Below are 14,805 nucleotides of genomic sequence, written 5' to 3'. Positions count from 1 at the left end.
AATTCCTTCTAACACTTACCCTAGGAGGAAAATCAGCCTAATCTTAGTTCATACACTTACCCTAACTGAAAGACCAAGTTAATGACACCTTAGCAGAAAGAGAACCCAAGTAAATTCATGTTTTGCTGGACATCTGCAACATAAAAGGTTGAGAACAGGGTCAGCTGTATGAAGGTAACTGTGATGCAAGCACCACTACAGTATTTCATTTACCAAGTCCTTTGCTGAACATGGTGGAAGAATCTGCAAGTTAAGCAGATACATCCATGGGCTCTAGGCTCATTTTTCGGAGTGTTTTTCCTATTACCATTTTAATGGGAGTGGGAAAGCCCAAATATACACACTGAAAACCTCATTTCTGTAAACTGAACTCCCTCAGACTTGGAATAAAAAAAAATTTATAATCAAATTTATGGCCACTTTGCTAATGCTCTGTATTAAAATATTTCTGCAAGACTAAAACAATATAAACATGGAAATATTTTCCTTTTAATGTTACAAAGCAGTGCTGCCACCCAGGAATGCAGAGCTTTTCCTGTATTCTGAATCATGCCCATTTACAAACCAAGTAATTATTCCAGATTCTAGGACAAAGAATCTTTCCATCATTTGGTTTGCATTTGCATGGCAATACCAGTTAGACGTGCAGATTTACCACACAAACATGTCAAATCTTACATAGATTACAACTTTTGCATATCTTGAGCATATTTCAAAGCTAGAGAAACATATGAAATATTTCCTAAACAAATTAAGAGACAGAGAATAGAGTTGAAGCAGTTCTTCCAGTAGATATTAACAACACAGAGACATTTCTTAATTCTGAATTTGCAAAAGTATCCATGTATTTCATTACGAAAATGCAGTAATTGAGAATGAACTTGTTTCCCATTAAAATAAGCAATCATAAAGGCTCCTATGCAATAATTTTCTGAAGTTCAGACTGTGCAGTTCAGATGTATGCAGAACCAGATCTCCAGATGCTGTGGTAACTTCAGAGTCCAGCGAGGTGCCATCCTTAAGCATGACTGCTGACAGAGCTAAGTAACACCAGAACTATTTGGTGAAAGAAAGGTAGCAAAGATGGAAAATGATGCCAAATTCTTAATTCTCATGGGAATACAGCTCCACTCCTACTGGTGGCATGCTACCAAATCCAAACTTCCTGCTCTATGCTGATTGTCAGCTGTCCAAATAGCTCAATGGATCTCAAATCATTTAATGCAGAAGACAAATTTCAAGGTATCATGTTCAACCTGCAAGAACTCTGGGGTGCTTGACAAGGTATGAATATTCACACTTTTAATTCAGTTCCACACTGTCTGAAAATTAATACTAGTTATTTGTCTTATTTGTACACAAGGAATTAAACATTGTTTTAACTAATTCTAGGTTACAACTTAATAATCTATGTCATAAAATCAGAGAATATCCTGAGCTGGAAGAGACTCATAAAGGTCATTAAAACCAACTCCTGACTCCACAGAGGACAACCTAGAACTTAAACCATACAGCCAAGAGAAGTGTTGTTGAGAAGCGTTGTCCAAACACTTCTTGAATGCTGGCAGGCCTGGGGCCATGACCACCTCCCCAGGGAGCTTGTTCCAGTGTTTGACCACCTTCCCATTTCAGCTCAGACTTCAGAAGAACTGTGTGAGAATCTAAACAGACGTTGTTTTGAATAGTACATGGTGGTGAAAAGGTTTCATGGGTCTGAGTTGGGAGAAAACACACAAAGGAACAACACACCAGTAGGGATGCTTCATTTTTATTTACTCAGCAAACAGTTTTCCATGTGATTGTTAAATGCCATCCAAGAACTAAACAGGATTATTAGATGCTGGCTGCTATTTTTTGATTTTTGCTAACAGGATCTCTTCCCAGAAATGAAGACCTTTGGTTTGTTAAGGTATCCCAGTTCAGATAAGTACAGTTACTAAATTCACCCACAATTAAAGTGTATTTACAACAGCGCACATTACAGTTATTCTACAAGGGTAAGACTCGCTATCTAAATTTGTCCTAGTCCCTATCCCACACCAGCATTTCACTCTTTCAGTATTAGAGGTGCCTTCACCTGTTCAGCCACTTCTTTCCCCAGCAGCGTTTCCACAATGGCCAACCCAAACTCAAAGCTGGTGCCAGGCCCACGGCTGGTGAGGATGTTCCCATCCTTCTCCACGCGGCTCTCCGAGTACGAGTAGTGTGCTTGGGGGAATACACAACAGGAAGAGGGTCAGTGTCCAGCACAGTGCCCACAGCTGCCACAGAGGGCACAAGGACCTCAGCACTGCCTCCTAGCAGCTCATCCCTGCCTGCCGTCCTCAGGGAAGAACAGGGCCCAGAGGGAGCTCATTCCCAAGGTATGGGAATGCCCCTCTGACTCCAAAAGCTCCAGAAACACTCACTGAGCCTGTCAGCTCCCATGGGGTCACTTTTGGAAGTCAGACTGCTTTTGTGGAGCTGTTCACAAATTTCTTTTTTACCAAATGCATGCAGAAGAAATTGGGGAAACCCATCTGCTCACCTCCAGACTCATTAATGCTCACAGAATGACCTTCCTAGCATTTCACCACCACTTCCCTTAGGTAGGAGAAAAAGGTGTGGAGCTATCAGCTGCCACAGAACCAAAGCACTACTCACAGGAGAGTGGGAAAGGTGCTCCCAGAGTTGGGACCTGTTGGGACCACTGAGGCAAAGAACCAAAAAGAGGTGGCTCAGCCTCAAGAGGTTAAGGCAATAAATGCTCCTAATATGATAGCAGCAGCAGAATTCCCCCAACGATGACAATGTTAATACAGCCCTCTATTTGCCAGTGATATACTCAATTCAGAGAGACAAAGTAAGATAAAAAAGCTCTTTTCCCATCTTTAAACTGTGGGTTCAGGTAAAAAAAAAAAAAAGAGAAAACCTAAGAAGGGTTTGGACAGAAACATACCTCCATTCATCATTTTGTCTTTGGCCAAAGGATGCGTTGTGACTTTGCTTCCATACCCTATCCCATGTGCCAGAAGGGCAGTAGGACCTGTAAGAACACAAAGTTGCACCAGTGAGGAACTGCCTCTGCTACAAATACTTCTAGAGCAGACATTTGGGCATTAGGACCTCCAGGGGCCAAAGCTCACTATGGACAGACTACTTGTTATAAAAACTGATGCCAGCCCTACCTCTGAAGCAAAAAGCTCTCACATTACAGTTCACACTGATGTCCTACCCATGACTGTAGTGCCTTTGAAGGAGTGGGGAACAACCAACTTCCAGATAATACACTTTATTTAAAACTGCGTTACATTAAGAAACAAAAGGTCTGCACTTCAGTCTGAATGCTAACTACCTACAAATACTTTACAACCTTGTTAAACCCTAAATTAGAGACTTAACAGATAGAATTTCATTTGAGCAAGTCTCTACATGCTACAGTTCTGTGCCAAACAGTATTTTGGACAGATCATGGCCTAACTGTTCAGTTTTTGGTTTCTTTTCATACTTCCTCCTCAGCCTGAATTGAGGAAGGAATTTGTGTCAAGAAGTGCTAAGTCATCAGACACAAAATCTTTATGGGAATTCCAGAAGAAACTGAAGGCAGGATTTGGCTGGCATGAGTTTCATTTCCGTGCATTCATTTAATTCTGGATTTAGTAGAGGAAATAACCTCTTTTGCTTTCAGTTGGAATGAGCTCTACGAATCATCCTGCTTACAAGCAAAGGCCTCTACTGGGCAAGGGTGAACTTGTATTGTTCTGTAAGAGACACAGATAAAGAAGCTGAAGACTATCATCACCAAGTTGAGGAATGTTCACAGCTCTGTGTGACTATCACCTAAATGAAGAAGAAAAGCAAAAAAAAACCCCAGCAATGTACCAGAAAACAAAAGTGAAAATCCCCTCCTAGAACACACTGACTGCCTTTTATGCACTCATCATCTCTCTCCTCACTCTCAGCTTTGAGTCCCGAGTACTGGGAATTTTTCACCTTGCTTTTTAAAACATGAATCTTACAAAGTTCATGATCTGGATACCAAGCTGTGTAGAACACATAAGCAGACAACCCTCTCCTCAAACCAAGTCCATTTTTTGCTGCAACTCAGCAAGGGTGAGACTGTAATTCTATATTTCTGGCCTTCTTTCTGAAGCTAAAGGGCAGGAGTGGTTATGTGAGATAAATTTACAGCAATGACATTCTGTCACTGCTGTGTACTTGCAGGGAGATCACCAGAATAAGCACATACTTAAAAAAACATCCTACCACAACGTTTTATTTTAAAGACAGCAACATGACTGATTGGAAGGAGCTAGGTAATAAGCAGAACTTGCAGGGTAAGTGTTCACAATTGTTTCAGAGATTTCTCTGCTATTAAATTTACAAAAAATTCGGATGCTGAAAGGTACGTGTATGTATTATATATATTCATAAATTCATAAATTCCTGCTACTAAATTACAGGAACACAGATTTCTGCAACAGGAAACTCTCTTCATGCTCCTTCAAAATATTCAAATGCTTTACAAAGCAAGACACTTCAGTAACCCACCTGCACATATTGCAGCAATCAGGCCTTTTCTGCTTTCCTGGTCCTTTAAAATATCTTTCACAGCAGCAGACTGTACAAGGAAACATCACAAGTCATTGTCTGGAGTTGGTTATTTGAAGCATGGTTGAAATAATTTTCACTGAAAATTCTGTGAAACAGAACATGCTTTATACAGAAAACCAACCGGCATCTCCCCACTCTGCCTCAGGACAGAGGGCAATGAGAACATCAAGAAAGACAAAAACTGAAACCAATATATACTTGCCCCAGAAGGAAAGAGGAAGGAAATCAGAAGGAACTGCAGCAAGTACTTGACCCTGGTTAACCCATGGCCATAGAAAGTTGTTTGAAAATTCACAAGATGAATTGTGTCTTGTGACACAAGGAAAGAGTATTCATAAGATACCACCAGACAGTCTCTGTCAAGATTTATATGGGATATTTGTCTCATATTCCAGGCCTTAAAAACTCTGTGATACCACCTAAATCCTATTTGATAGATCAATTTGTTTGCCTGCCTGCCTTCCACAAGGAATTCATACCACCACTGCAACAGTTTTGTACCAGAGACAGAATACTGTAAAGGAGCATGTCCCTTGGGTTTGGACAGTTTTGTGTCTCAGGCAATTAAATCTTCATTTGCAACCGTTTCATCTTCATATGAATATGAACAGAGATCTTCCCACAATGCACAACACCCTTTCATTTGTATTCTCCTTTACCAGGTACTCAAGTCCAAGAATTTACCCAGCTGTCCCACCTATAAAGTCACAAGAAGGCTTAAGACCATTAACAGTTAGGTGCTGAACTGAATCTGCAGGATTACTAAGCAAGTGCTGACCACCCCACTACTCATGAGAATGCCCATGAGTTCCTAAAATACCAGAACTTTACCTCAGACAAGTTTTGAGCTCCAAGGTTACCCCCAGGAAGGACCACAACATCATAAGGCCCCTAAACAAAGAAAAGGTAAAACTGTTCTGTTGAAGAGAGTCGGATACATACATTACACTGTTTGAAGACCACTGCAGCTGATTCAAAGTGAACAACACTTTATGATCAGAGAATCAGTTCTTATCACAGGAAAAATACAATTTCCTGTTCCAGGAAAAGCCTATTATCAGTAAAGTCTCTCACAGAACTAACTTTTAAGACTAGGGCACTTAAAAGCTTCAGCAAGCAAGTGGCAGCTCTTCTGTAGTAAAGACAAGTGGTTTTGCTCCAACCTTACGTACAGGTCTAACTATAACGTTATTTAGCTTCTCCTCAGAATTCTTGAGTTGGTCCAAATCACAGTATTTTGTTGGGTCAACTAGCAGGAAGAATAAAGCTCTGTGACTGACACTTTGCAAAAACAAATACCTGGGCAGAATTAAGAAATCTGTCTGAACCTAGCAGGCTATGACAATACTGAAGGGGAGCACGGTGGGATGTGCAGTTCTCCAATTCACTGCTACACGGAGCAAACGCAACATGCAACGTGTGTCCAGCAGTAATGCATAAGCTTTCCAAATTCACCTCAGCAACTGTGACAAAGACTATGCTGGCCATTGTACCAGAGCAGGGTGATGACCAACCTCTTTTCTGGCATCTTCAAGACTGGCATCAGGACAAATGAAGACATCTCGACTGCACTGCACTGGTTCTTTTCCTGTTAGGCCTGCAACAGTCACCTTGATCTAACAGGAGAACAAATATTATTATTACAAATCAAGGATCTGGGGCATTTTTCTTTTATGTGAGTTCTTAAGTAGTACACAGAAAAGCAAAGCACTACTGAAAGCTTGTTCCTCTTATGACACCTAAATTGGGGGAGCACAGTGATGGAATGGCAAAGGTGTGGGAGAAGGTAATTTTTATTTCAGTCATTTCTATACAAGGGAAGTTGGTGTGTTTATTTAAAGTATTATTTTCATTCCTGATGAGATGACAACGGTGTGCTACCACAACTGCAAGAGTAACAAACAGTGTGAGGAATCCCAGCAGCCAGAACTGTAGTTTATAACCGAATTTCAAAAGTAGCTCAGGAAAAGCTATTCAATGTCATGAGCTGTAATGTACTGAGCTTTTCAGACCCCTAGAAAGAGGTACTTCCAGTTACTATACATGGAAGTAGCTGTGTTTTCTGACAGAGTAGGATTTACTTGAAACATTTGCTCTGGTCCACATTAGACTTGTATTTTGAAAGGTTACCTTTTTTGAAAGGTTACCAACAAATGTCAGTTGTCAGGCATGCTCATTACGTCCATGGCACAAGTATTTGCTAACCAGTAAGGTGATGAGGGTAAATTTTCATTTCACACAACAGACTACACACTGAATTCCTGGCAGTGAACATCAACTTGAGGCAATGATTGACCATACACTCACAAGAGATTTTTCACAGTCTGCATACTCACCCCAGCTCTTCTCATAACATCAGTTGGGATTACAGTTTCCATCTCCTCTGCCCCTTTTGCCAGAATCACCAATGCTCTCTTTGAGACCATGTCTTGAGGGGCTTCTGTCAGGGAGATGGTTGTGAAGGAAGGGGCTGAGAGGGGTCAAAAGATACAATGTGGTTAGAAGGCAAATGCCCTCCTACAAATCCATCCTCATGTTGAAATTGAACAGTAATTTGTACTTTTGCATGTTCTTTCATTTAAACCACCTCAAAATGGTTCACTAGCTTTAATCAATATTCATAGCAATCCTGTTTAACTAAGGACATTTTAAAAAGAATGCATTATGATATTAAAAGATTAAGGCACTTGTGCAGTGGGAGGCATAGGACATCAGCACCAGAAGAGGAAGGAGCTTGGCCTAATCAAGAGCTTACATGACCTGTGTCTGCCAGAAAGGGGTTCAGGGTGGGTGGCAGAGTTGTTTTCAATTTGCACACCCTCATTCATTCCGAGACGATTGACTCCTACCCAGGTCAGCACTTACAAAAAGGGCTTGCATGAGCTTTGACCTCATGTCTGGTTTTTAGTTTCCACACAGCATGCTTCATGAAGAGTTTCCTGTGACTTAATAATGACTCGACCAGTGCCCCTGCAAAATCTCACCAATAGATTTTCTGGGTTATTTCACAATTTTGTGGGGGAAGAAACACATGCGCACATGTGTGATGGGGGAGCAGACCACAGGATTTAGCAAATGGAACAAACCAGGCTTAAGACTTTTTTTTTTTTTTTTAGCTTCTAAATTCAAGTTAGGTGAATGGCCAAATTTCCATTTGAAGGTTAAGTTACAATTTCTTCACATCATATAAAATACTCACTAACTCATACTGGTCTGTCAGAAGTCTGTGAAAGCACCTGTGATGTGAGAAGGTATTTCACAGCTTACTACTCTAGAAAGACAGATTTTTGTCCTATGCAGGCATCTTCCATCTAGAAATCCCTGTAGTACCTGAGAGCTCTTCATAAAATGTGATACACATTTAGGTGCCTACACAAAAGAAAACCATCCTCACCCTGCTGCAATTTCACCTGTTTTCAGGTTTGCTCCCTATTGGTAGCCTCCTTTAGAATGATGTTACTTCTAAAAAATATCCAGCACAAAATCCTGCAGCATGCTGAACCAGCCCAAGCAGAAAAATTCACTATATCAAATCCTACTTTTAGAGCAGCCTTATGTACTGTCAATGCAAACCCCACTGATCAAGTACATGCAAATCACAGGTATTAGTAATAACTTTAGGACAACTTAGAGCTTCTTAATAGCTTGTCTTGTGGGTACACATTGATTCTGCAAAATTTTCATATGAATTTGACTAACTAGCAAAAGACTCCTGAATTGCCACAATATAAAAATGCTGCATTTGCTTTTTATTGAAGAAAAATAGTCTAGATAATGGTTTGCATCCCTTTTTAATTAACGAAAATATCTTTCATTAATTCTTTAGATGAAAACAGGCACCTGATCCTGAAACCTTTACTCTTTCTCCTAGTTTAGCAAAATGCAGTCTCTTCATAGTGCCTTTAGACATTTATTGTACAATACTGCCAAATTCTTGAGCATTAGTACTGTTCTTCATGCAGGTGCATATGTAAATAGCTGTCCCACTACTATGGAAAGATGATTTTTGAGAAGGCAGAACTAAGTTACACAGACCTAACAGCCATTTCATTTAACAAGCTACCTACACAATGCCAGTTTGCCATTTGCTCCTCAGTGCCAGCCAAAGCCGCCTCAAAGCTATCAACCAAACCTATTTCCCGGCGTGAGTACCCATGCCTTTCTGGAGATGGTGATTCGCGCTGAATCAGAAACTCTTAAGAAGGGCGGGTTTTAAAAAAAAATCACACCTTCAGTGCCCCAACCACAGAGGCCGCTACCAGCGGCAGGGGCTGGCTGAAGGCGCACCAGCTCAGGCAGCCCGGGTGGAAAGGCCGCATCCCGACGATCTCATCTGTTCGTTTTGGGACACGGCGCCATTCCACGCAGCAGAGACGGCACAAGGCCGTGCCGAGGCCGCCTGCCGGGCGCGGCGGGGGAGCCCGGTCCCGGAGCGCAGCCACCCGGGCACCGCACCCGGGCACCGCACCCGGGCACCGCACCCGCGCCGACACCCCCCGCCCGCCGCCTGCGGGGCTCTCAGGGCCGGGCCCGCGGGGGCCGCAGCGGCGGCGGCCACAACTCACCTCAGCGGGGCCGCGGGCGGCTCTGGGACGCTCCGCCCCGGCCCCGCCCCCGCTCGGCCCCGCCGCCCGCCCGTACTGCGCGTCCGTGTCCCGCACGCACCGCCTTTCTCACGGTCGCTTGGAATGCAGAGAGCGCTCCGGTGGCCCCACCTTTACAGAGTCACTTCCTACGGCGGCACCGCGAACCGAGCTGCTGCCGCTGCTGCTCCTTCTCGGGCAGCCTCGCGCGAACAGAGCAGAACGGAGCCCTGCTCTTCTCCGCGCTCTGCCCGAAGCGTCCGCCCGACACTTCTGTTTCCCGAGGTTCACGGTGCAGAGGGAATGGCCATGGCTCAGGGACAATGTTGCCCCTGGTTTAAAGGAGTTCCGGTGTTTTGAAGGAGAGACAGAGCTGTTAACGGGGCCCTTTCGGACTGCAAAACCCTGTTGTGTAAAACTCTGCCCGCAGGTGCAGACCTGGTCTGGCCCCAGGGTGCCGGGCTCACGAGAGCTCCGGCAGAGCAGCTCAAGTCCAGGTGAGGAGAGCCGGTCATAGGGAAGGACTTCGCTGAGCGCTCTCCTGGGATCGGTGCGGGATTCAGCTCCCGGTACAGGGCGCTTGGTGTGCTGCCCACATGGGCTCCGCCAAAACCCTGGACAGGCTGGCTCGTCCTTACTGTGCCTGCCCGTGTGCCGGGAACGCACGCGCGGCAGATGCGTTCGCTCCTCAGTCACAACTCCGCACTCAACTTCGCAGCGCTCTCCGCGTCCGCTGCTGCCCACGCCCCCCGGGCCCGGCTGAGGGACAGGGCCGCGGCCGGGGATTGGCTGCTGGGGGCCGCAGGGGGCGGGGCCGAGCCCGGGGATTGGCTGCTGGGGCCGCAGGGGGCGGGGCCGCAAGGCCGGCCCGCGCCGCTGCCGTGCCGCCGGTGCGCGCTCCCTCGGGCGGGTGGGACGCCACGCCCTCCCGGCCAGTGGCGCTCGGCTCTCCGTGCGTGTGCCTGTCATGCCCATGTGGTTTCGGCATCTCCCCTCTGCTGGGGCCTGCCAGCCCCGCCTCTCCCCTTTCGTCCCCCGGGGATTCCGCGCGGGACTCACCGGGAAGCCCCAGCGGTGAAAAGGGCGGCCGCTGACCGGCATCGCTGAGAGAGCTCTGCGGGCGCTGCCAGGCAGAGCTGAGGGGTCGCGCCTCTGGGAGGGTCCGGAAAGCCCCGCCGGGCCGGGGTTTCCCCGCCGCCCCCGGGATGACGCAGCCAGAGCCCCCGGGGGCGGCCGCTAAGGGCCGGCGCCGGGCGCCACGCGCGCAGTCCCGCCGGCCGCGCCGCCGCGCTCCCACCCATGGCTCCGGGCCGGGCGCTGCTGCCCGCGGCGCTGCTGGCGCTGGCGCTGAGCCCGGGGCCCGCGGCCGCGGTGCCGTGCATCGCTGACTGCCCGGCGGGTAAGGGCGGGGACGGGGCGGGCGCGATGCGCCGGGCGCGGCCCCCGGTGACCGCTGTGTCTCGCCCCGCAGGTACGTTCGTGGCGAGCGCGGACTGCGCGTCCTGCCTGCCCTGCCCGGCCGGCACCTTCTCCAGCGCGGCGGGACGCGGCGACTGCAGAATGTGTCGGAAGTGCGAAGGTACCGGCGGCGACGCCACCAGCCCTTCTGTGACCTCCCGCGGCAACGACGCGGCACCTGCCCGGGGGAGACGCGCCACTGGCCAAATAACGCTACGCGCCTACGCTAAAGCCACCAGCCTGATTTTTGTGAGAGCAAAGGTCCGAGCCTTTGCTGCTCCACGCTGTGCATGCTGTAACTTAAGACTTGTTTTTTTCCTTGCAGGAATATTCCGGTATTTAAAAGAGTGTTCCTCAACAAGTGATGCTGAATGCACGTGCAAGGAGGGCTATCGCTGTGGCGGTGATGGCTGCACCTTCTGCACCCGAAGCTGTGGCGTGGGCCAGGAGAGCACCGGGAACGGTAGGATCACCTTTCCCCAGCAGCTGAAAGCCCCTCTGCTTCCTGCACCAGACACACTGCACTGCCTCTTGCAGATAGAGGAAGGACCTCTCAAGATAAAAGTTGCCACTGCTGCTAAACACTTTGCGTGGTGGTGGAATAAGCTAAAGAGCAGACAAACTCACCACACTCTGAGCCCTACTACAGCTCAAATCATGCACCAGTTAGTTCCTTTTGCATGGCAGTGCTTTGGTTGCCAGCATGAGGGAAACTGAACTGGGAACCCTGGAGTTAGGCATGGTTTGTGGCATCTTCTGCCAAATCAACTGGCTTTGTAGCCAAGTACTGTACTGGTCTGTGGCTGACAGGGAAAGACTTGCCTTACATACTCAGAGTGGCTTATGAAATAGTAATTCTGTCACTGTACAAGCAGGCAAAATTAATGTTTCACATGTTGTGTTTTAAATGCTTATCTTGTACAATTTTACCTGTCATTGTCTGTTGAAGGTTGCCAGACTTGCCGCTATGGAACCTTTAATGATCAGCCCAATGGCTCCTGTAAAAACTGGACAAAGTAAGTAAGCTAAAAAAAAAAATGCTACAGCTATTACACTTGACTGGATTTTAAATTTTTTTTTTTCTTTTCCCTGTTTGCTGTAAATGTCTTTCAGGTGCTCTGGAAACCAAGTCCTGGAGCCTGGAACTCCAGCAAAAGATGTCATTTGCAAACATGCTTCAGTTAATCCCACTTTAGTCACTACTCTACCTACCACGTCTCTTGAAATTCCAGTTTCTATCACTGTGCCAGGTGAGTCATTGTATAATATTGCTTATAGAGGTAAAGAATTATGATCTACTTAAACATAGTACAGCTCATTCATTTTCCATTTAAAGCAAAAGTCCTTTTTTCTATGCACTTCCAGTGTTGCAGACTTATCCAGAAGCAAGGTGGGCGACAAAAGTTTTCCGCTACTTCAGGGGCAGTAGAATTCTGTTCTGTAAATACTCTTAGAGAATGTTGTTTATTTCCTAGGGAATGATGTCCAGACAGACATGATCAGGATTTCTCTCGCTGTGGCTGGGCTGTCGTGCATAGTGTTTCTGCTGCCTTTGTGCATCTGCTTCAGTGTCTGGCAGAAAAAGAAACTACACACTGTCTTCAAGAAAAGTAAGATAAATACACTCTTCAGTTTTTCTTTTTGAAACTAGACAGAAGTCAGGAATCCAGGTTAAGTGTCTTTCAAAGATAGTTGCAGTGGCTTCATTTTTTTTTTGGCCTTTTAAGTGAGAAGCAACTGAAAGGGAAACAGTTTTGGAATTTTTATTGCAGAAAGCACTGTGGGTGTTAGGTCAAGTGCCTGTTTATCCTTAGAAGTGAAGCATTCATGAGAGGTGAAAAAGCTCAGCTGAGCTTTGCTGCTCCAGTTAAAGGCCAGTTCAGTTTAATTTAACTTCCAAGCGGGGAGGTACTTCCAAGCCTGCGGGGCTGTAACACTCTGCAGTTCTCTCTGCTCGGAGAGAGTACCCATGGCCTGGAGTGAGTGAGTGTCTTGGAGCTCTGGCTGCAGTAGAAGAGGGGACATCAGTCTGGACGTACTGCTGCACAGGTGCAGAGTCAGCCTGAATCCAGCACTGCCCCCCAAGAGCTAAGCCCTGGGCAAACTCAAGAGTTCAGCACAAAGATGAAGCTAATTCCATTCAATGAAGTTTATAGTTGGTTTGTTTGGTTTTTTGGGGGGTTCTCTCTCCCTTTCTCTTCTTTTCCCCTGTCCTAAGGATAAGGGCTGAATCTTCTAGTGTAATTCTAAATACAGAAGACTATAGCAGTCCAAAAATCTATTTCCTTCATGTTGGTCTTCCTTTCATTGCCATGACAAACAGAGCACTAGAGGCCCTGCTGAATTAGGGAAAACAAAGTATGATAAATTAGTTTTGTCAGATATCCATGCTGTAGAGGAATAATTTCAGATTGTAGAATAACTTGGAAGATTTTTTTCTTCCCAACTTTGTGCACTTGTGACTGAGGAATGGTGAAATAAGATGGCTGAATAAATAAAACAGAAAGGGGAAATTTGTCCAGTTCTTGGCCCCTCACTTCAAGAAACAGTGAGGTGCTGGAGTGAGTCCAGAGAAGGGCAGCAAAGTTGAGGAAGGATCTGAAGGGTAGGTCTTTGAGGAGCAGCTGAGGGAGCTGGGGTTGTTTAGCCTGGGGAAAAGGAGGCTCAGGGGAGACCTTCTTGCCCTCTACAACTCCCTGAAATGTGGCTGTAGCCAGATGGGGGTCGGTTTTTTCTCCCAGGCAACCAGTGACAGGACAAGTGGACACATCCTTAAGCTACATCAGGGGAGGTTCAGGTTGGAGATCAGGAGGAATTTCTTCCCAAAAAGGGTTGTTAAAGATTGGAACAGGCTACCTAGGGAGGTGGTGGAGTCACGGTCTCTGGAGGTGTTCAAGAAACAACTGGACATGGCACTCAGAGCTCTGGTCTGGTTTACAACGTGTGTGGTCAAAGGTTGGACTAAGTGATTTCAGAGGTCTTTTCTAACCTAATTGATTTCTGTGATTCTGTTCTTCAGTGCACACACCTGAACAGTCAATTCAGGAAGATGATGCCTGCAGCTGCCACTTCCCTGAGGAAGAACAAGGTGAATATCAGGACCGTGGCAAATCCACAGAATTCAGAGATCTTTTGGTGAACTAGAAATTGAACTGTCCAAGTCAGCCACATTTGAATTTTCTTTTGGAATACAGAACAAGAACCTGTTTATGTAAATAGAATGGGTGTCAGCATTTGAGTGTTAAAGCACTAAATAGCCCAGCCACTGAGGAAAAAGTGCTTTTTTTGTATTTCTTAAAAAAATAATAAAAAAACCCCCAAAACAGTTTGCTGACTTTTTTCCTCTAGGAGTAAGAATATTTCTAAGAAGTGGTGCTTGATCTACATGTAGAAAGAAATACTGCATTTAAAAGCTCTAACAGAAGTACAGAGTAGTTTTCTGGTCCCTCATTAATGGTACCTGAGCCATAATTTACATACATTCCAGAAGCATTTGAAGCTAAAAAGGAGATCTGTCACACATTGTAGAGTCACTGGTGACACACATGCTCTCTTACTACCAGCCATCCTCTTGAGTCTGGAGCTGCAGCTCCTCCCAAAGTCTGGCTCAAACCCAGCAGTTTTGGGGTTTGTGTGCAAACACAGATGGAGCTCATTTGATCCCATCAGCCCTGGAAACATCCCTGGCCTCACCACTGCACCCCTTGCATGTAGGGGAAAGGAAGCCATAAAAATCTTGAGCTGCAAAGTGTTCCACAGCAGCATCTGCTGTTGTATTACACTGATTGGCTTGAGGGAGGCAGTGGAAACACTGAGAGAAGCTGTGGTTGACTTGAACTTAGAAATAGCTGTTACTTTGCAGCTGAACTGCACCACCTTCAGTCCTACATCATTCAGCTTTGATCTTTTAGGTGATGTAAACTTTTATGTACCTTGCAGCTGAACGTGTGGTATCTTTGTGGTACTATTTTTGTAACTGAGGTTGGAAAGATTATAACACCAGACACTATCTGTCTCTCTGATCAAATACTGTTACTTTGGTCTTGAGAAAAAAGAAAATGCATATTTGAGTCACGGCGTTCGCAACACCATTTTTAACCATTTACAAAACTCACCTATTTTATTAATTCAGTAAATGTTACTCAAAAAATAGCATGAAAATGCACCAATA

At 45.8% G+C, this 14,805-nt stretch overlaps 2 protein-coding genes across 3 annotated transcripts; one reads left to right on the top strand and one right to left on the bottom strand.

Moving 5' to 3' along the window:
• Positions 1–1,752: 1,752 nt before the first annotated feature.
• PARK7 (Parkinsonism associated deglycase) lies at positions 1,753–9,283 on the bottom strand. 2 transcript variants are annotated; one of them, XM_082295639.1, is made up of 7 exons: positions 9,159–9,283; positions 6,930–7,063; positions 6,108–6,209; positions 5,425–5,484; positions 4,531–4,600; positions 2,939–3,025; positions 1,753–2,208 (listed from the first exon to the last, which is right to left on the bottom strand). In XM_082295639.1, the coding sequence occupies exons 2-7, from the start codon at positions 7,017–7,019 to the stop codon at positions 2,048–2,050; spliced, it is 570 nt and encodes a 189-aa protein (XP_082151765.1). In that variant the 5' UTR covers positions 7,020–7,063; positions 9,159–9,283; the 3' UTR covers positions 1,753–2,047. The 2 variants fall into 2 exon arrangements, with proteins under 2 accessions (XP_082151765.1, XP_082151766.1); XM_082295640.1 differs by lacking the exon at positions 9,159–9,283 and adding an exon at positions 8,823–9,097.
• A 1,192-nt stretch (positions 9,284–10,475) lies between these two features.
• On the top strand, positions 10,476–13,832 carry TNFRSF9 (TNF receptor superfamily member 9; the record flags this gene model as incomplete). The annotated part of the gene is made up of 6 exons (XM_082295578.1): positions 10,476–10,755; positions 10,960–11,097; positions 11,584–11,650; positions 11,748–11,884; positions 12,110–12,244; positions 13,654–13,832. 6 exons carry the CDS (start codon positions 10,476–10,478, stop codon positions 13,776–13,778), a joined length of 882 nt encoding a protein of 293 aa, XP_082151704.1. The 3' UTR covers positions 13,779–13,832.
• Positions 13,833–14,805: the final 973 nt, after the last annotated feature.

Source organism: Coloeus monedula, assembly GCF_965178545.1.
Source record: "Coloeus monedula genome assembly, chromosome: 22".
Classification (NCBI taxonomy): domain Eukaryota; kingdom Metazoa; phylum Chordata; class Aves; order Passeriformes; family Corvidae; genus Coloeus; species Coloeus monedula.
The sequence above is the reverse complement of the archived record's forward strand: the minus strand, read 5'-3'. Positions and strand labels throughout refer to the sequence as shown.